Source organism: Quercus suber, unplaced genomic scaffold (genome assembly GCF_002906115.3).
Source record: "Quercus suber isolate HL8 unplaced genomic scaffold, Cork oak 2.0 scaffold_832, whole genome shotgun sequence".
In the NCBI taxonomy this organism is placed as follows: domain Eukaryota; kingdom Viridiplantae; phylum Streptophyta; class Magnoliopsida; order Fagales; family Fagaceae; genus Quercus; species Quercus suber.
In genome coordinates, this window is record NW_027070262.1 from 173,166 (window position 1) to 195,167 (window position 22,002).

The window sequence follows — 22,002 nt, forward strand, 5'->3', positions numbered from 1 at the left end:
CATATCATTTCTCATGTCATATTGTGCTAAATACTACAATACAACATATGGAGGCTGTAATATGCCTCATTTCAATCCTATGCTATACAGGATTGACACACTTTAAGATCCAAGACTTAAAACATGATAGGATGTCAAGAACAAACCCAATGTCTTTTTTCCCAGCTCAAATAGCCAAAATCTTGACTCCCTTGTATCATTAATTTTAATGGATATGTTGGTCTTCCTAGTGTGATGAAACCCATACGCCAGTCTGCTACCTATAAATATTATCAGGGTGGGTGGATGCTAACAATAATACTATATGCAATTGAAAAAATAGCCACTGGAATTTCAAGTGAGCTACAAATGCATCATAATAGTAAGGCCTGAGTATAAACATCTTAGATAACCCAATCAAACCCCATCTTCTAGCACAAACATTTAACATTGTTTTTTTTTTTTTAATTTTAAATAAAGGCTATACCCAGTATCTTTTTAGTCGAACAATTAGTGTGGGCTTTGTGGGCTTTAATTTTTAGACTTCAGGTATTAGTGAGGATGTGGTTGTTTGTACTAGCCCATATTTGTTTAGGAGGGAGGGGGTGGTTTACACAATATCCTTATTGAAATTAAATTCATATTTTTTTATATGTTGGAAAAATGTTGGTTCTCACTCATAGTCAGCCAAGAGGCTTGGATATTAGAAAAACTAGCCTTATAATTTCAGCACATTTATTATGATTCCATCTCACAGTTACTTACTAGAACAATTGCACTAATTAATTGTTTCGAAAATAAGATGTTCTCCGGCTAGAAGTTTAAGCTTGTCAAGTTGGTTTAAATCATTGAAGAACTTAAACTCTCTTTGTGGATCTTTGTCATGCTCAATTGAATCAGCTAGTGACCCTATTGAATCTATACATGCTTCAATTAGCTTCCTAAATCAACTGATTTTAGATGAATTATATCTATTATTTTCTTTGCCCCTTCCTTTGCCCCCACACTATTAATGATCTCACAGTAGCACTCTTTGCAGTATGGAGCCTAGGATTGATGAGGAGCCATAGATCTTGCAGCCTGGTCCTAGTGATGGGTCATTGTTGACGCGACAACGACATCATCGATCAGAGGACATTTGGAATGGCGAGATGAAATATCTAGTTCTAACAACTGCTTTAATTTTTACGTTATTTTTGACTTTTAGTTAGCAAGTTCTTTCAAAATTGTATTTGTAGTTCTAACAACTGTTATAATTTTTATTGATTTTGTAGGACCCGGGCCCACTTACGTGCCGTGGTCGCACTAAGGAGATGGCAAACATTCAAATACGAGATAATCGGGTGATTGACATTATCAAGTTGCTAAGGCTTGAAGGATTGTTTAGGGCCCCTTCCAGAGAGATAGATAATTGTCTTATAACGGCCCTAGTTGAGCGATGGTGGCCAGAGACTCATACGTTCCATCTTCCACATGGTGAGATGTTGATCACCCTACAAGATGTGGAGGTCATTTTCGGACTTCCTATAGACGGTAAGGTCTTGGTTGGGCCGACTGCTGTGTTAGCTGGAACTTGGAGCACTCTTTGCATGGAGTTGCTTGGTTTTACTCTGGTGGATGACAACAAAACTTTGGTGGGGCAAAGAATTCTCATCAGCCGCCTTGTTGAGGCCATTGCAGTGCCACTGCCTCATGACGCAATGGAGATTCAGATACACAAGTATGCCCGGTGTTATATTTTAGCGCTACTAGGGGATAAGCTTTTTATGGACAAGTCGGGAGATAGGGTGCATCTGATGTTTTTGGAGCAACTGCGGAACCTTCGTGATCCGCCACAGTATAGTTGGGGCAGTGGTTGCCTGGCCTGGTTGTATCAAGAGTTGTATCGGGCAAGCGAGAAAGGGGCATCGCAGATTGGTGGGGCGTGCACCTTGGTCCAGTATTGGGCATGGGCAAGGTTGCCATTCTTGTGCCTGAGGATAGAGCCTACACCTGGATGTGATTATGGCCCGTGGCCGTATGCTCCACTTGCTGTTAAGTAAGTATTTTTTTGATATTTAGTGTGTTATGCAATGTACTCTTCTTAGTAACTAAGTAGCTACTTATCTTATGTTATTTACTCGTAACTGTAGGTGGGTGCGGGTGCCAGGCTCGAAGAGTAGGCCATCCGGGACAGCCTTGGTCGTCTATCATGAGCATTAGTTACAATGCAGCCGAACCAGGTAATAATATTCAAAAATTCTGTTTGGTTATGTTAATTTTCCTTAAGAATATGATTGCTTCATACTTTAACATATCTTCCGTTTTAATTTTTGTTTTTCCTTGTATCTATGTATTCTCCCTTGTTTCACATTTTAAGATGCTATGATAATTGTTTTTTGTTTCTATTGTAGATTGTGTGGCAGCCATACGAGGCACACTTTGCCCACCTTCCTGACTTCTGCGTTGCAGGGAGGGGTATGTGGACAACAAGGATGCCGCTTGTGTGTTATTGCATAGTGGAGATACACCACTCGGATCGTGTCCTTCGACAGTTTGGGTTGGCGCAAGAGCGGCCTGACCATGTTATGTATGATGAAAAGCTGCACAGAATAGACTTGCGTGGGAAGGTGGAAAAGAATTGGAGGCAGGAGCATGAACTGTATATCATTTCATGGAATAGCAGAGAACAACGACTTTGCCATGCACCTCCTCAGACTGGTGAGACGGCCCGCGATCATGACTATTACCAATGGTACCGTCCGGTCACTCGAAAGTATGTCGACCGCAACAGCGCTAGATTACATCAGCTGGTAATGTGTTCTAATTATATTTCCCAGCTTGCTTTGTTTTTTCTTTAGTACATGTACGAACGTAGAATCAATTGATTTCTTCTTTGAAAAAATTTGGTTTGATTTGACTGACATCCAATTAAAAAGAGTTTCTGTTGCATATAGTATCATAATAAAACTTTCAGTTCTTAGTTTAGATGAGTATTTAAGTAGATTAATAAGTTCTATATTATGCATTCTATAATTGTTACATTAATGTGGAAAATTCTGATTGTACTGGTTCTTTCTTTGTTTCAGATTGAAAGTCATTTAGCGTTGTTGAATTGGCTTCCTGTAGGCAGCCGAGAACACAATCATGTCCAGCGCATCCTATATAATGTGGCTGGGCTTGGTGGTGATCCTGCAACCACTGGGCAGGCAAACAACCGTACTGAGACTGAATCAGCAACTACTGCAGCCCCAAGCACAAGTGTAGCACCCGTAACTACACCAACCCGTGGTCGGCGTGATACTGCAAGCCCAAGCACAAGCGTAGTTAGGGGCCGTGGTCGGCTTGCTACAGCAAGTCCAAGCACAAGCACAACAAGGGGCCGTGGTCGGCCTGCTACAGCAAGCCCAAGCCTAATTGCAGCTAGGGGTCGTGGTCGGCCTGCTACAGCAAGCCCAAGCACAAGTGCAGCTACGGGCCGTGGTCGGCGTGCAACAACCCCTCGGGTTGTAAGTAGTCATGAGATACCTGCACTAATCTTGCACGCATCTCCCCACCCTGAGGTCCCTCCACCCATCCCAGATGTATCTCCTTAATCCGAGGTCCCTCCACCCATTGTAGATGTATCTCCCCAGCCCGAGGTCCTTCCACCCATCCCAAATGCATCTCCTGAGTCTGAGGTCCCTCCACCCATGGTAGATGCATCTCCTCAGCCCGAGGTCCCTTCACCTACCCCACCTTCACAGCCCAGTTTCGATCTCGGTATGCATTCTCAGTTGACCCCTCCATTGCACCCCGAGACACCCTCATACCCACCCACCAGCTCTAGTGCATCCACTTTGGCCATAGACCCACCCTGTACTGAACCCATGACAATGATTCCCACTCTTGGCCTCTACACAGAGCATCATTACCCACCTACCTCATCCTCATCCGACCCTCTAGGACCTCCGGTTGGGACTGACACTCCACAGCCAGATACTGATGTACCGAACAAGAATCCCCCTCCTCAGCCCTCACCCCCACGAGGTAGACCACAAAGTGCTAGAAGAGCTCCCACTTGTGGGACAGGTGGACATAAAATAGGACACAAACGCAGCTCTATGGTATGATAACATTAATTTTCCTATATATGCCTATTTTGCAATTCACTTTATTCTTTACAATTACACCGAATATTGATTGTATGCATCTAATGTCTTTGCAGCATGATGATGAGCCTAAGGATGATGCCCCGCAGCCTTCTCCCCCGCCCAAACATTACACGAGGGTTAAAAAATGCAAAATTGGTGAACCTTGAAAAAGAGGTTTGTTAAAAATGCATGTAGCAAGTTAATACATTCCTATATTAAGTTCATAATTTTTCTATTTGTGGACTAAAATTTCTTTGAACCCTAAAAAAAAAAAAAAAAAATCATAAATTCATTTCTATCATAAGTTCTTAAATTCATCTTCCAAAAGCTTAAGTTGTTCGTAAATGGGGAATTCAGTCATGTAGCCATTATTCTAACAAGATTGAAGTAGAAACAATCAAATATCAATATATAGGCCCAAAGTGCTATGAAATAATCAAAGATAAAATCGTAAGTAAAGACCATCTACAATGACTCAAAGAGGCTTTTTAGAATAGCCTTTAGTAACTTGAGAATTCTAGTGCTTTATCTTACATATAACAATTAAATTCTAGCTACATGCTAGACTATTGACCTTTTGAACACTAAGGGCCTAATAATAATAAAAAATAGAAAAAGAACCTAGGTGAATAAAAGACAATGGATTGATGGGCCTTTTTCCCTTGGGGTTAAATTCTCGGTTGTTTTCTTTTTAATTTATTTTTAAGTGTCTGATGTTGAAGGAATTTGTATTGTTTGATGCCAGAGATAACATGAATGCCTTTTTTTATTTTTATTTTTTAATGTATAATCCTTAGTTTGGGAGACCCCACTAATATTATATCTAGATTTCTTTGTGATAGTTTGTAAGATTTCCAAATTTGCTTCTTATTTAGGTGCATTAGGGAATCTTCATTGCAGCCAAAGATTTGTTGAGGCATAGTTGCAGGAGTTAAGAGTTAGTACATTTCTTTTCTTAATTGTTGGATTTAGTGAAGGTTCATTCTATCATCTCATGCTTAGCTGTGCTTAATCACATGTTTATTGTCAGTGGATGTGGATCAATAAGTTTAGGTGCTTAAAAGATGTGTTTCTTTTAGTACTGTTGTGTTTTTTATCCTAAACAAACATGCTATGTGATGAGTGTGAACTCGTCAGTCACATTCGTCGGACGGAGATGATTCTTCAAGCTTTGGAGATGGTCACCGGTGTGGTGCCTGCCACAGAGCCTCTGATGCCAAAGTCAGTGTAATGAACTTTATGGGAAATGAACAATGTAATTGGGAAGAATTAGAAAGATTTTTTGGAGTTTTCTTTTTTGGGTATCCGTACCTGTTCTTTAGCAATGTGGGAGACTTATATATGTTCTCATGGCTTCTAGCCGTTGGGGTAGTTATGGAGGTTTTTAATGCTCCTTTTGGTAACGTTTGGGGCCGTTTAATGTGCCATCACTGCCCTTCAACGGTTTGTACAGTTGTCTCTGTAACCGTTTCGGGTTTGATTGCCTGCATTGAATGGTCTGTATATATTCGTCAATAAAGCATGTAATTGACTCACCTAGCCAGAGTCTATATTCGTCCGTATCGATGGGATCGTCCGTTCTTGCATGAACTCGTTAGTCTCGTCAGTTGCCCCCCGATTCTGTGTTCGTCAGTTAAATGACGATCATAGAATGTGAGGAGTTTTACAGTTTACGAGTGTCGTTTGGGATTTCGATCCGCAATAAATGCAAAGCGGTGGCGTTTTGCAAATCGTGGCACGCGCTGGTGGCTGGAGTTAATGCTCTGATTTGGTAGGACTATTGGGCTTCCTGCTGGTTTTTTTCAGTTTCCCAAAGCCTCAGTTAAAAACTCCTCCTAGTTCACATTTTTCAAAAATACTCTACTCATTTGCTTTGATCATCCTCTCCGGCGACTTTTCTCTGCAACCCTTCTACGAACTAGCAACCGGTGTGGTGGTGTTCCTCCTTCTGACTGCTTCCTTAAGGTACGCCTATCCTCCTGCGTTATTTCTCTTCGCCTTATTATGGTTTTGCTTCTGATTTTCTCTTCTTCTGTGTTGGTTTTCTTTTTTGTGTTGTTTGTTCTGAATTCCATGGGGGTTTAGTTTGTTGTTGTGTCTTTTGTTTTTCATGCTTAGTAGCTCTGAGGTTAGGGTAGTCTGCCCCTCAATTTCATTCCTTTTTGCTCGGTTAGGAGGGTTTTTGGGGGTTTCCTCTAGTATTGAGGATTTTGTTTTTGAGGGTAACTGTTTGAGCGTGGCTTTGGCTGATCTGTTGCCTTTGCTTCGTCAGTCTTTGGATTGGTTCGTGAACGAGGTTGGAGGGCGAGTAGGTATGTCAGTAGTTAGGTCGAGTGAGCTTGAGACTGGGTTGTCATCCAACGGCGGCCCAGCGGAGGAAGATACCGCCGTCTCTGGCTCTCAAGAGGTTAGGGCTTTTTATGCCCTGGGAGAGGAGTGTAGGTTAGATGCTGACACGTTGGCGAGGTTTAGGGACAGATTTCAGTTTCCTGACAGAGTTAGGGTTCATCTGCCCAGTGTGGAGGACCGGGCGTGTCACTTCTTCCCAAGCGAGGTATGCTTTTACGAGGCTGCCTTCATTTGTGGTTGAGGTTTCCCGTCCATCCATTCCTGATGGAGTTGCTAGATCATTTTGGTATCGCTCCGGGGCAACTTATGCCCAACTCTTAGAGAATTTTAATTAGCTGTATGGGGATATGGCTGGCAGCTAATGACGGGGACATGATCAGGGTAGACGAGCTAGTGTATTTGTATCGGTTGAAGGCGTCAAGGGAGTATGGGTATTATGAACTAGTGCCTTGGGAGAGAGGTACTAGAATCGTCAAAAAATTACCTTCGTTGTTCAGGTATTGGAAGTCCAGGTTCTTCTATGTGTCTGGGGACGAGTTTGAGACTCCCTTAAGCGAGGTTTGGGGTGATCTCCCGGTGTTACGTCGTCGGTGGGAAACCCGACTTTAGGTGCATCAATATTCCTTTCTTCGTTTCTTGATTCCCGTCGTGTTTACAATCAAGGCTGCTAACACCTTCTCTCCCCTTTTTTTTTTTAGTCAAAAGACGACAAAGCTGAAGAGCAGGTACAGAGAACGTGTGCAGAAGGCCATCAAGTACGCGCAGACGATCGAGGACTGGGACGATCTCGTCAATCCCCGAACCCTCGCATTCTATTGTCTCGGGCCTGATCCCTCTGCTTTTGTCTTGAAAAACATTGACATAGAAGGAAAAAAGAGTAAGTTCTAGCTTCGTCAGTACTGACCTTTTCTTTTCTCGTGCTTTTCTTCGTGGCTAATGTTTTTCTTTTAACAGAGATGACATCGAAATTCAACAAAATATGTACGCCAAGATGAGGGCCAAGAAGGACCAGCCCTTATTAAACATAGGCAAAAAGACCATGCGTGCTATAGGGAAAGGTCTTTTCGCCACTCTGCCAGCCTCAGTCACTCCCCTCGTCTCTGGCACTAAGGTGACGAGGACTGATTCTCCGTCCACGTCGGTGCAGGAGCTTCCTACTCCCGTCTCCAAGAGGCCACGCCTGTCGGGCAAGGAGAAAGAGAAAGAGGACGTTGGCCGCGCAACCATCTGGAGTGATGAGAAGCTGGCAGTTGAGCGGGCTCACAGCATTGTGACGGCCGACGACTTAAAGGCTTTCTTTGGGGTCTCCTTGAACACAGTCGCTGTTGGCCACGTCCATAAGCTGTGTCAGGTGAAGTGCTTTTTACTCCTCTCGAGAGTAACCTACTCACACCCTTTTTTTTTTTTTTTTTTTTTTTTTGCTGAAGAGTTTGTACTTCTTTTCAGGTTCTGGGGGAGAGCCTCCACATTACTTCTGAGTATCTTACTCAAGAGGCAAAGGTGGCGTCCCTGAATTCGAAGGTGAAGGCGTTGGAGGCGGAGAATTCTGGTTTGAAGAAGGACCTCATCGAGTCCATAGGCACGACAAATACCCTGAGAGAGCAAGCAAAGAAGTTTGCAGACGATCTTAGGGTGGAGCGCCAGCTGAACGTTGAGAAAGACGAACAACTTGTAGCCACCAAGGAGAGCCTTAAAACTATTGCAGCCAGATCGGTAGCGGCCTTCCAAACTACTGATGAGTACAATACCGTGCTCTTCAGTTGGTACTTCAAGGACTTTGAGCTTCTGAGGAGGTACCTCGTCAAGCACCCTTCAGGAGTAAACATGGAGGCGCTTGATCTGGAAGAAGTGGATCAAGAGATGACGGCTGACGAAGCTGTTCAATCGTCTGCCGCCGAGGCTGAGGCTCCAGCTGACACTCCTGATGAGGCTGTTCATACCGAGGATGCCTCTGCCGGCGATGCTGCTTGACGAGTTTAGGACTTTGAAAAAATTTCTTTGAAAAGATTTTTGCGGTGCCCGTCATGTTTTGGGCTTTTTTTTTTTTTTTTTTGTAAATCTATATGCTAAACAAATTTGAAGACAGTATTTTTAGTCCAGCGTTTATGGGCTTTTAATTGTAGAAACAATGGTTATTTGCTAGCCTCTGGCCTTTAATTTTATTTCTTTGGCACTTACCTGTATTTGTGATTATACGTCCTTCTTCCTTTTTGTTTGATGCATGTTAGTAATTTGTATCCGTCTAGGCGAGGTTTCATTACTTAACCTTTTTTGGCTTTTTAGTGATCCTCGTCGATAACTGACGTCTGTCTAGGCGGAAGTTTTGTTACTTAGCCATTTTTTGGCTTTTTAACCACCCTTAGTGGCGATGTAGTCGTTAGTAACTTACATCCGTCTAGGCGGAATCTTGTTACTTAGCCATTTTTTGGCTTTTTCTTGTTTTGGCCTTCGTTAGTTATCCCAAGCATGTTTTATACACAAGTATTGGCTGAATAATTCATTTATTGATCATGAATAATGAATGTGACTTTCCATTACATCTACTGATGATATTTCTTTAAGTGCTCAATGTTCCACGGTCTTGGGAGCCTTTGTCCGTCTAGGGTCTCCAGGTGGTAACTGCCTTGTCTAGAGTAGTGAATGACTTTGTATGGCCCCTCCCACGTGGGGCCGAGCTTTCCTTGAGCTGGATCCTTGGTTGCTTGGGTTACCTTGCGCAGGACGAGGTCTCCTATGTTGAGTCTCCTGAGCTTCACCCTTCTATTGTAGTAGTCTGTCATCTTTCTCTGGTATTCCGTCATCTTGCTGAAGGCTTTGTCTCGTACTTCGTCAAGACAGTCTAGGTCCACTCGTAACAGGTCGTCATTTTCTTCTTTGTTGAACGCTTCTCTCCTGGTGCTTGTTATTCCCACTTCGACAGGGATTACTGCTTCGGTACCGTAGGTGAGTCTAAAGGGGGTCTCCCCTGTTGGGGTTCTAGCTATGGTTCTGTAGGCCCACAAGACGTTGGGCAGTTCTTCTAGCCAGGCTCCTTTCGCGTCGTCTAGTTTGGTCTTTATGATCTTGAGCAACGTACGGTTCGTTACCTCCGTCTGTCCATTCGACTGTGGGTGGCCTGGTGACGAGAACTGGTTCTTGTTGCCCAAGCCAGAGCAGAAGTCCTTGAAACCTTGGCTATCGAACTGACGTCCGTTATCCGATATGATCGTCCGTGGGATCCTGAACCTGCAAATTATGTTCTTCCATACGAACCCCTGGATTTTGGCCTCGGTGATGGTTGCCAATGCCTCTGCCTCAACCCATTTAGTGAAATAATCAATAGCAACTAGTAAGAATTTTACTTGACCTTTGCCTTGAGGTAGCGGGCCCACGATGTCGATTCCCCATTGTGCGAATGGCCATGGAGACGTTATTGTCGTTAGCTTTTCTGACGGGAGCCGTTGGACGTTCCCGAACCTTTGACATTTGTCACATCTCTTGACGAACTTTGCTAAGTCATCTTGCATGGTCGGCCAGAAGTAACCTGCTCGCATAACTTTTCTTACCAGGGATTTTGGGCCTGCATGATCTCCACAGATCCCTTCATGGACCTCCCTCAGGACGTATTCGGCCTCTCCTTCGTCGACACACCTCAAGTAAGGCATGGAGAAACCTCTTTTGTACAAAGTATCATTGAGAATTGTGAATCTGGCGGATCTCTTCTAGATCTTCCTAGCTTCATCTGTGTTTTGGGGCAGATGGCCATCTTGAAGAAAGGACATGATGGGCGTCATCCAGCTATTCGTGCCCCTGACCGCGAATGTTGAGATTTCTTCTATGCTGGGGCTTCTTTGTATCTCCATCATCAAGCCCGTCCCTGATTTAATTTCTTCCGACGAGGCTATCTTTGAAACTTCGTCTGCAGCCATATTCTGGCTTCTCGGAATCTGGACGAACTCCACTTTTTTGAACTCTTGGGTCAGGCGTTTCGTCAACTTGAGGTATTTCTGCATTCTTTCTTCTTTTGCTTCGTATTCTCCTATGATTTGCCCAATTATTAGCTTTGAGTTGTTCTGGACTAGCAGGTTGCTGGCCCCAAGCTCTTTTCCGAGTCTTAAACCCGTCAGGATTCCTTCGTACTCAGCTTCGTTATTGGTGGCTGGAAATTTTAGCTGGACTCCATATTTCGATGTCTCTTCGTCAGGAGTGGTTCTGACGACCCCTACTCCCCCTCTTTTTTGGGCTGATGAGCCATCAGTCTGTATTACCCATGTCTCGCCCATGCTAGCAATGCTCGGCTCGTCTGGGTGAGTGAACTCGACGATGAAGTCAACCAGAGCTTGTGCTTTGATGGCCGTCCTAAACTCGTCAAGTAGCATCGCCGGCAGAGGCATCCTCGGTACGAACAGCCTCATTAGGAGCGTCAGCTGGAGCCTCAGCCTCGACGGCAGATGATTGAACAGCTTCGTCAGCCGCCATCTCTTGATCCACTTCTTCCAGATCAAGCGCCTTCATGTTTACTCCTAAAGGGTGCTTGACGAGGTACCTCCTCAGAAGCTCGAAGCCCTTGAAGTACCAACTGAAGAGCACGGTATTGTACTCATCAGTAGTCTGGAAGGCCGCTACCGATCTGGCTGCAATAGTTTTAAGGCTCTCCTTGGCGGCTACAAGTTGTTCGTCTTTCTCAACGTTCAGCTGGCGCTCCACCCTAAGATCGTCTGCAAACTTCTTTGCTTGATTGGTTTCCTCTCTGGGTCCACATTCAACCTGTGTTGGATAACTTCTGGGGATATTCCTGGCATGTCATCATGGCTCCAAGCAAAGACATCCAAGTTCTCCCTGAGAAATCGAATGAGCCTCGTTCTCATCTCAGGACTCAATGTTGTCCCTATTCTGGTTGTTTTTGTCCTTTCCCCCTCGATCAACTCCACTACTTCTAGTGCTTCCATCTTTTCTTCCTTCTTTTCTTCTACTACCCACGTGTGGTTCTCCTTAGCTGCTAAAACAGCTTGATAGCATTCTCGAGCTAGAACTTGGTCTCCTTTAACTTCACCAATACCCTCTTCTGTTGGAAACTTCACCTTCAAGCAGTAGGTGGATGTGGACGCCTTCCACTTGTTGAGTGCTGGCCTTCCAATGATGACATTATAGGACGAGGGACAATCTACTACCAAAAAGTCTACCTGACGAGTCAGCTGTTTTGGATACGTTCCCACTGTTACTGTCAGCGTCACTATGCCCCTGGGGTACACCTTGTCACCGCTGAAACTGACGAGTGGAGAATCGAATGGACGAAGTCTCTTGGGATCCAGCCTCAATTGTTGGAATGCAGAAAAGTAAATGATATCGGCAGAGCTACCATTGTCCACGAGGACTCTTTTGGTGTTGAATCCTTCTATGGTGAGCATTATGACCAACGGGTCGTTGTGAGGCTGTTTCACTCCTCTAGAGTCACTCTCGTTGAAGGTCATATCCTGATCAGTTCATCTGTACTTTGGCAGGGGTGTCATATGGACGCTATTCACCTGTCGTTGATGTGTTTTCTTGAGTGACTTGAATGAGCCCCCAGTGGTAGGCCCCCCTGCAATTGTCTGTATTTCCCCGACCACATTTTGAGGAGGTTGTGATTGACGGCCGTCGTTCCTGGAGGAAGACCCCTATTGGCCTTTGTTTTCATCTCGAAATTTGTTGTGTTCCCCCTTCTTTACGAATTTCTGCAACTTCCCCTTACGTATCAATTCTTCTATCTACTCTTTGAGATCCCTACAATCTTTGGTGTAGTGGCCGTGATCTTTGTGAAATCGGCAGTACTTACTTTTATCGCGGACGTTAGGAGATGAGTGTAGTGGCCGTGGCCACTTAAGATAATGCTCATCTTTAATCTGCGCCAAAATTTTGTCAACAGGCATAACTAGAGGGGTGAATTTTACCGTTCGTGGATTTTTGTCATCCTTCCTTCTGACTCCGTCATTGATTCGACGATCTGGACGATCACGCTTCTGCCCTCTACGATCGTCTTCTTTTCTTCCTGATTTCCCTTCGAACGATTTTCCTCTTGCTGAAGCCGTAATCTCATTTCTTGGTTTTGCTTAGTCAGTTCTTCAACTGTGGATGTAAGGGCTTGAACTTGCTGAGCTAGGGCTGCAGCATCTTGATTAGACTCCATTCCTAAAAGAACAAGAATATGGGACCACTATTCCGAGTTTGAACACGAAAAAATGTCTCCCCACAGACGGCGCCAAACTGATGAGTGTGAACTCGTAAGTCACATTCGTCAGACGGAGACGATTCTTCAAGCTTTGGAGATGGTCACCGGTGTGGTGCCTGCCATAGAGCCTCCGATGCCAAAGTCAGTGTAATGAACTTTATGGGAAATGAACAATGTAATTGGGAAGAATTAGAAAGATTTTTTGGAGTTTTCTTTTTTGGGTATCCGTACCTGTTCTTCAGCAATGTGGGAGACTTATATATGTTCTCATGGCTTCTAGCCGTTGGGGTAGTTATGGAGGTTTTTAATGCTCCTTTTGGTAACGTCTGGGGCTGTTTAATGTGCCATCACTGCCCTTCAACGGTTTGTACAGTTGTCTCTGTAACCGTTTCGGGTTTGATTGCCTGCATTGAATGGTCTGTATATATTCGTCAGTAAAGCATGTAATTGACTCACCTAGCCAAAGTCTGTATTCGTCCGTATCGATGGGATCGTCCGTTCTTGCATGAACTCGTTAGTCTCGTCACTATGGATTATACTAAAAAGGAATTTAAAACAAACATGTTTTAGAAAGACTATCGATCTGCTTATTGTTGTTGATGCTAATTCTAGTTGCTACTGCTTGCAAAACCATTTACATGTCCTCACGATGGGTTATTGACTTAGAGACCTCTGAATGCATGAGTGGTTCTTATTCACTGTATTCTGCTTTCAATATCATCTATTGTCTTGTAGTTCTCATTCTTGGTTTGGCCTTTTCGTTAACCAGCTGATCTCTACTTGGTTTGGCCTTTTTACTACTTACCGAAAAAACTCAGTAACCTTGCAATTGCTTGTATTCTGTGAGTTTTCTTGATCTTAGGGCAATACATCATTGCGGGTTCAAGCATGTAGCAACTTATTCCCTTGAACCTAGGAGAAGAGAACAGTGGTCCACTTGAATGTTGGTTAAGAGCTTGAGCAATGTGGCCCCTGCTATTCAACAGAAAAGACCTTATGCCCTGTAGAACACCATTTCATCATTTAATTGTGCCTTTTATTCTTAAAAAAGGTCATGAAACATGAGTATTAGTACAATAGAAAGATGGACATGCCTCAGTCTTTCATTTCACTAGAGTTGGGGAAGAGTTTATTAAAACTTATTGGAAAGAATGAAAATTTTTGTAAGGACCATTACATATTGCTATTATGAATATTCGTTTACATTTCACAAAAAATATGACAACTCTGGTAATTAATGCTATATGTGGTGCATGTTTGTGTTTGTCTGTCTGGCAGTGACCAAAAGTGGTTTGAAGTGTATAAGCAACGATGTGGAGTGATGCTTGTCACTGGTGAGATGCTAGCTATTTGGTCCTTTTTCTTTATTAAAGCTTACAAGTTACATGAGAACTTATGCAATGCAACTAAAACTTCAGTGCGTGGAAGAAAGAATGCGCGGACTAATAAGTAATCTAATCAGACTGTCAAAACAGGTCAGGTTTTTTCCTCTTTTTTTATTCTCACTTGAATTATTGGTGATTAAATGATTCTGAATTTTAGTGGATCATTGTAGCGGGTTGATATTGAGAAACCAAGACACCGAACTGTTGTCACCTCAGATGTTCAACAACAAATCATGACAATGAATAGGAAAGCTAGGGAGGAATGGGAAAAAAAAACAGGCTGAAGCAGAGAAGCTGCGGAGACTTAATGATGTGAGTGCCTTTGCACTTTATGAGACGACGAACTGAATTCTTAAAGTATCCCTTCTTTAAATGAGCATATATCAATATACTTATTTTGAATGTTGTAAAATACACACACACAAAATGTTTACTTTGGGCCTGATTAAAGTTCTATATATTTGATATTGTATGATATATCTCTCCAAATGTATCCTGAGGGTAATAATGGAGTTGATGGTGATAAGGAGAAAGATGATGGTCGTGGTAAATCACTTAAGGTATACAGGATAATTCATTTATATCTTCACCACTCAACCAAATATCAAAATTATTTACTTTGCTATCTGCTTCGGTACAGGCAAACAAAGAGGAAGATGACAAAATGAGGACAACAGCGGCAAACGTTGCAGCCCGTGCTGCTGTTGGAGGAGATGACATGCTTTCAAAATGGCAACTAATGGCTGAGCAAGCCTGGCAGAAACGTGAAGGAGGGGTGGATACATCTGGTTCTCAACCAAGTAAAGTTATCAACATCTGGAAGAAAGGACAACCAAGAAACAGAGAAAAGGGGCAATGCAGCTCCTGTTGCTGCTTCTGGTAAGTGTGTTTTAATTTGATTTCAATTTTGAAAGTTATGTAGCTGGCAATATTCTAAAGTTAATATTAGATTTTATTACCACCAGCCTCGTCCAACAGATCTGGCAAGCGATTGGTGCGAAATTGAGTAAGTTGCAAAAGCGGTTGAATTCAAATTTGGCTAATAAGGTTGAAGATAAGGTTAAGAGGGGTAATTCGGATTCTAAGGACGTGAATGGGACATTGATTTTTAAGAAAAAGCTCAAATTTAAGAGCCCTCCAATGAAGGTGAGAAATGGTTCTAAGGGATTTGGAGGTACCAAGGATTGAATTCGTAATGTGCATAATGGGAAGAAGAGTGGTTTGAAGAGTGTAGAAGGTGACAGAAGAAAATTGCGCGGGCAAGAGTCATTGTCGGATTTGGGAAATGCTCAACAGAGAAATGGTAATGTTGCTTAGTGGGTTTTGCTTAAATTGTGTAGTGATTGCATTGATTAGATGGTTTTGCTTGAATATTGATTGTTGGTTTAAATTTTTGTTAATTTAGGTAGCGGATTAGTGAATGGAAGTCTTGTACTTTTGTTTTTCAGTTCTTTTAGTAATTGGTAGTGAGGTAAAACATTCAATATACCAAAGCTATGATCATAAGTAGTTTGGTTTAAATGTTTTGTTACAAATTTCTACTGTGTAACGAAAAGCAAGTCTATGTTATGTTTGTATGTTCTTTAATTTATTTTTAAATTGTTTAGGCCGCTTTGTCCAGAAGACTGATTCAGAAAGGTCTTCAGTTGAAGTAGTAAATTCGCAACAGTCAGTAAAGTTTGAGACTCAACATTCTCACAAATTCACAAATGGGAACGAGGGAACTGCCTCCACGTCTGATAATCATGCTGTGTTTAGTATGAATGGCAATTCAAAACACAGAGAAGTTGGAGATGAACCGTTGGCTAACAAATTCAGAGAAAAGCAACCAAACACTAAATCTGATTTTTGGTGGTTGAGGCTTCCTCATGTTCTGGTATGAAACTGAAACTTTGTATCTTTACTGTATTTCTCTCAATAACGTAATGTTATTCATGATTTAAGTATCATTGCCAATGTGAGACACTGAGACCTTTATTATTTGTAAATTGAATCTATTTTACTATTCCAATCCGTGGTTTGTTGTTTAGCGTTTGGACTATATCAGCTTGACTAAACCATTGGCCAATTTCTTCTCATTAATAGCTGAATTACTGCCATTCATTCAAAATCATCATGTTAGTTGAGCTCATTTTATAAGGATTGCCTAACTTATAATTCCATACCGCATACTAGCCTTATAATCAATTTTTTCCTTTTTTAATACGAAAGTTGATAGTTTCTCAACACTAGAATGTAATCCTCTTCAATCATCTTTCTGTTGTGGATGGGCACAAGATGGGCGTAAGGCAACTTTGGGTTATTTTTTGACTGCTTCCCATGTTTGTTAGCACTTCATTTCATATTTTCTGTACATTGTTTTTTGTAAAAGTTTGGACCCTAGGTATCCGTTGATTTTTCTTCCCATTAGATTAAACCTAATTGTAGCCTTTTAAATTAAAATAATACCATTCGCGGACAACATAGGTTCTAGGACCTTCTTCTTTTTAATTTTATTTTGTTCAGTTGGTTAATCCACTAGAATGTAAATACAGGCTCAATGTTGTTGACCCTTGAAGTAAATCTATTATGACATGAGTCTCATTCATTTCTTCTTCATTTGCTTAGATGTTAGTTAATGCTCTATTAACTATATTTTATATGATTTTAATTTGTTATTGTTAGAATAATGGTTAAATGATTAATTTTATATTTTCTAACACCTTAAGCCTTTGGGACAAGTAATTTATCATGGTCTAGCAAGTGTCATTAGTTCAAATCCTTGTATTCTACCTCCCGCTTAAAAAAAAAGTTAAGATTCTCATGTGTTGGGCCTCAATTATTACGCCAAGGTTGGGCCCAAACATAAGGGAGAGTCTTAGAATAAATGAATAATTGTGAAATGATTAAATTCACTATTTTTTAATAGCTTAAACTTTTAGATTGTTTTAAGTTTTAACTAATTATGAGTATTTTTCGTTGTCTCCAACTAACTATCAGTTTATCCAATTCCAGGCTATACTTATGCGTAGAGGTTCTAACCATGAAGGACAGGGGGGACTATACACCCTAAAGATTGCCCCTGAGGCACAGGAACAGCGCAACTGCTATACTGTTGCTTTTGAGGATCGTGTTGATGCCAGTAATTTCTGTTTTTTACTGGAATCATTTTTTGAAGATCTGGGCGATTTTAGTGCTGACGTTGTTCCTTTACCAGTAAAGGTAAATACCCTTACTTTTTTTTGATAAGTAAAGGAAATTTTATTCAAGGGTAATATTGCATTCAAAACCCACACATGCAAGATAATGTTTTTGAGGATGAACCAAGCATATGAGAATAAATTATGGAAACTCACTGTTCAAAGGGGTGCACTGAAATCACCCCTTTAAAGTCACATGTCCAACACAATTATTTGGGTGTGTGACACCCTTGCAAGTGTCCCTGTCACGTTCTAGAGTAGGTCATGATTATCCCTAGATGCCATTACTTTTAGCCATAGAGATATTAGTTTCAACATGAGAGAAAAATTATTGCAGGAACTTCATGAAGCAGTATCAGATGGTATGAAGGTAATTGTTGTGAAGAAGAGGCAACTTCAACTCTATGCTGGCCAACCATTTGCTGATGTCGAGATGGCTTTGCACTCTTTGGTTGAAGGAGATCAAAGTGCCTCCTCTACAGCAAATTCAAGATAGAATACTGACATTGTTTAGCATCTTTTTCCATCCAACCAGGGTCCAGGTCTCTTCAATCTCATTTTTTACAAGAAGGGGTCCTTGGTTGGTGAAAACGGTGAAAACAACATTTTCCCTCAATGCATTATTTCCTGGTGGTTGAGGGATATGTAAAGAGCTTGTGCTGATGAATGGCAATTATGCATCAAAAGTGGGACAAAGCAGCATGCTGTTATTACAACTGGAAACAATATTGTTGGTCCAGCGAATACAATTTTTTCATGTAACTTGTAACATTTTCACATCTTATGATCTCTACATTTACTCTCTAGGTGGCTGAAGGAAGAGGAACTGTAACTCTGCTTTAGGTACAGTTTTGGAAATACAATAGTGATTTTCATCAAGAAAAATCTTTAGTTAAAATAGAAGTTAGGCTGGCCAAACTTTTTCAGCATTTCTCCATAAGTTGAATTATCAGGTAAAATCCAAATTTTTATTTTCATACATTACCCTACATTTTCTCAAAAACCAAGTATCAAATAAAATTACATGAAATAAAATTACAGCCCAAAAAAAAACAAAAAAACTCAACATTTTTCCGCACGTAGATTTCATGTAAAAACCAACATTTACATGAAACAAATAAGGGGGCCTCTTGCCATGACAAGTTCATTATGCCTAGACAACCTATACTGCTACCACCCTCACACTACTACCCTAAGTTCTATAAAGAAGGGATAATCTTGAACATGGACTGAGCATGAATGGGTGATAAATTAGACTGGCAAAAGCTTTGCCATGCCTCCTGCTTCTGCTCTTCACTCTCTGTAAAAACCTCATATATTGAAATCACAACACTTCTTGCAGCTTCTCTTGCCTCAGGCAGTCTATCTTTCAATAAATCTGCAGACATTTGAACCAATTCTACTAACCCAAACTCTTTCATTCCTTCTAGCCCCTGTTCATTAGACCACACACAATTAGCATCTCATTTCATATTTACATCTTGAAGGCAGCACAAGTTTCCAGACAAGAAAGAATTGTAGATTGCTAAACTTACCATCTTAGAAACACAATTTGAGATGGAGATGGCAGCCTTGGCTCTGACTCTAAAATTGGCATGGCTAACATACACCCGAAGCTTACTAAGCAGAGGCAAGGGAGTCATCGACCCCACCATTGTGTTTAGTGCCTTGTCTGCTTCTTCACATACAAATCGCTTGTCTTGGGACGCTTTCAGTAGTAGCTGCAGCAGTTGTGAACCCACCACACAAATTCAAACCATTAATCATGACACATCATAATAAAAGTTTAGATTGCTTTCTTCTTTTAGCCTTTTAACTTATTTTCTTATGTACAATTTGTTGAAGTCTCACATTTTCAAGTACAATTATCTTAGGGTTTTGAGAATTACTGGGTTTTTGGTTTCGGTTCTTGCTTGACATTGCTAATTTGCTAACATCTCTTTTTCAAATGATAATCACTAACTTGTTACTTTTTTGAAATTCGGGTTTTTAATTTTTAATTATACTTTTTGAATCCCCTAAACTATATAAGGTTTAAAATGTACTCCCTCTGTCTTAATTTCTTTTTGTTTCTAAAATCAAATTTTTTAAGAGAATATTATTATTTTATTGTCTTGTCTGCCTTTAAAAAATGTATAAATTTTTAAAACTATCCTTAAATAAATTTATCAAAAAATAGGAATATTAAATCTTAAATTACAGGCACAAAAATTTGCTCCTTACCCATATTAACATTTTTGAAATTACACAACACAAACTGTAACTTATCCTCTTAATCAAATTTGAAAAATCTACAACACAATACAAAAACTATTGGGTATTGGCTCCAAGCAATTTTGGATTACTTCAAATACAAATTCTAGTTTATCTTTTTAATTAATATTGATTTTTTAAAATATTTGTTGGTTATCTTTTCAAATGGTTTTGGAAATAAAGTAGGGGCATTATAAGAACATTAGTAAATTAATTACTTCTAATTTTAGAAACAGGACAATATTTTGAAACAACTCAAAATGAAATATAGAACGAACAAACTGGGACGGAGTGAGTAATTTTTTCTTATTTTTCACCAAAAAATTAATTTAATATTTCAATTGACTTTTGTTTTAGAACAATATTTCAATTGACTTAGATTTTTATAGTCCCATGATAAAACAAAACAAGAAAAAAAAAAAAAAGGTTTTTGTAGACCCAATAATTTAGGAGCCTTCTTAGAGGTGGGAGAAAAAATGTACACTGTACAACTCACTTATTTACTTCTTTTAATTTTTTAACAATTATTATAGTAAAAATTTGGGACCTTTTTAATTCTAGAAAAAAAAAATTTGGGTCCTTCTATATATTTATTTATGGGTAATGGGGGCCATGGGAGCTTTGATAGACTATAGTACCTACAACAACAACAACAACAACAAAATAATAATAATAATAATAATAATAATAATAAATAAATAAATAAAAAGAAGAATAAGAAGATATTTTTCACTCTTTTTATTGACTAAAAGTTATTGTGTGTAAAGGAGAAATGTTTCAGAAGTGTTCCAGGCTACGGGAAATTCATATTTGTCACATGAGTAGTGTCATGGTTATGCTGTCAGCAGCAATGCAAGTAAGTGGTGAAACTCTAGTTGTTGCACCATTCTGTTAATGAATGCATCAGTGTATGGAACTAAGCTTTCAAACACACTTCATATTTACCCTGGAAAATTACTAACCCAGTTATATGATGATCACTAATTCTCAACTTTATTTAACAATTTTTATGCGAATCCGTGTGAGCTTTATTTACAGCATAGAAGTAGCCATTGCTTTATATTTTCTTCCTGACTCCTGTGCTTCACATGCTACTTGAAGAAATAGTGATCAAGGGTAAATTGGAAGATATAAATATATACAAATATATATATATATATATATTGCTCGAGCACAATAAGAGTTGGGTTTATTTAACAATTAGAGTTGTTAAACCATTACTATATAAGTCCAATTTCAACATCAAATGTGGGTTTCCTGAAATTATGAAAGAAGGAAAAACTAATAATTTGGTTTTGATGGTGAATGAGATAGTATGTATCCTTTCATTCCTTTGCACAAAGAACAAAGACATTCATAAGGGTTATGTGTGGAGAGTATTGCAGGACATAATCATCCGAACTCTCATCTATAGAGTTGAAAGATTAATTTCTTATACGTAGGGAGATAACAAAAAAAATGTTTGGCCAGGTCATTTCAATTACACAATCTTCAAAATGCTCACTCAATTTTTATTATGCAAATACCAAAACACAAAAAATTCTTTTTTTCTCCTGCTGTCTCACGCTCTCCCTCTTCTTCCTCATCACACTAACCATACTACTCTCCCCAACCCTCGTTGTCACTTACTTTCACCCCAGCCCTGCCACTAACAAAGCTTCGATCTGACAAATCATAAGTGGCTTCTATGGCGGCATCCACAATGGCTGCATCTCCTGGGGTGATGAAATGCTTGAAAACCCTCTCAACTTCAGCAGTGTGGCTAGGTCACTAGCCACACCCCTCTTGCCCCCCATAGTTCTTAGAACCGAATCGGACCGGGAGGTCGGACCGTGAAAACTGAGAACCGAGATGAAAAGTGGTTTTTTAAGCATAAAGAACCAGGCATATGTGGCAATTTCGTGAACCCCTAAAACCGGGGTTGGACCACACGAACCGGTGGCAAGAACCATGCGGTCCAACCCCTTAGCAATTTTTTTATTTATTTTTTTTTTTTATAAAAAAAACAACTTAACTTAATTTTATTCTACTTAATTAAATTATCCATCTCTTACAAGGAATAAAAAAAATTATAATTAAAATCCTTCAAAGATATTCAACTTTTCTTCAAAAATTAATCATAAATTTTAATGTTTTAATGGTTATTATTTTATTTTATTAACTTTCTTATTTAATTATGAAATATATGCTTGAAAATCATTAAATTTCCCTCACATATATAGATATATTAGTCAATTTTGCTAGTTTTATAAATTTAATATCTATATCTAGGCTTTAATTAATTATTAAATTAATTATGACATCATCACGGTTCGACCCCGGTTCGACCTCAAGAACCTTGAACCTCTCCCTTTTATGGTTCAATGAACGGTTTGGGTCTGAAAACCTTGTTGCTCCCAACCACTTTCAAGAATGTTGCACTTTTCTCCATGAAGTTGCCATTGCCACCCAAAAGATTTTTGAATAATACATGTTAAGATATTTGCTCTTATTAATATATCATTGACATACTTAGTTGATTTGAATCCACAATTTCACCCTTTATGTTAAAAAAATAA

General features: G+C 40.2%; 2 protein-coding genes and 2 long non-coding RNA genes across 5 annotated transcripts in view; all 4 read left to right on the forward strand.

Moving 5' to 3' along the window:
• Positions 1-22,002, forward strand: part of LOC136065024 (uncharacterized) — a 100,426-nt gene that overhangs the window by 68,791 nt on the left and 9,633 nt on the right. The gene's annotated exons all lie outside the window — the stretch shown is intronic.
• On the forward strand, positions 2,187-3,471 carry LOC136065018 (uncharacterized). Its single transcript, XM_065767633.1, has 4 exons — positions 2,187-2,201; positions 2,373-2,771; positions 3,048-3,359; positions 3,409-3,471. Exons 1-4 carry the CDS (start codon positions 2,187-2,189, stop codon positions 3,469-3,471), a joined length of 789 nt encoding a protein of 262 aa, XP_065623705.1.
• Positions 14,040-14,263, forward strand: LOC136065026 (uncharacterized). The gene is made up of 2 exons (XR_010626670.1): positions 14,040-14,102; positions 14,183-14,263. It is a non-coding gene; the product is annotated as an uncharacterized LOC136065026 (long non-coding RNA).
• Positions 14,501-17,835, forward strand: LOC112001726 (uncharacterized). The gene is made up of 7 exons (XM_065767640.1): positions 14,501-14,572; positions 14,653-14,891; positions 14,978-15,158; positions 15,201-15,315; positions 15,620-15,888; positions 17,007-17,213; positions 17,529-17,835. Exons 1-7 carry the CDS (start codon positions 14,501-14,503, stop codon positions 17,685-17,687), a joined length of 1,242 nt encoding a protein of 413 aa, XP_065623712.1. The 3' UTR covers positions 17,688-17,835.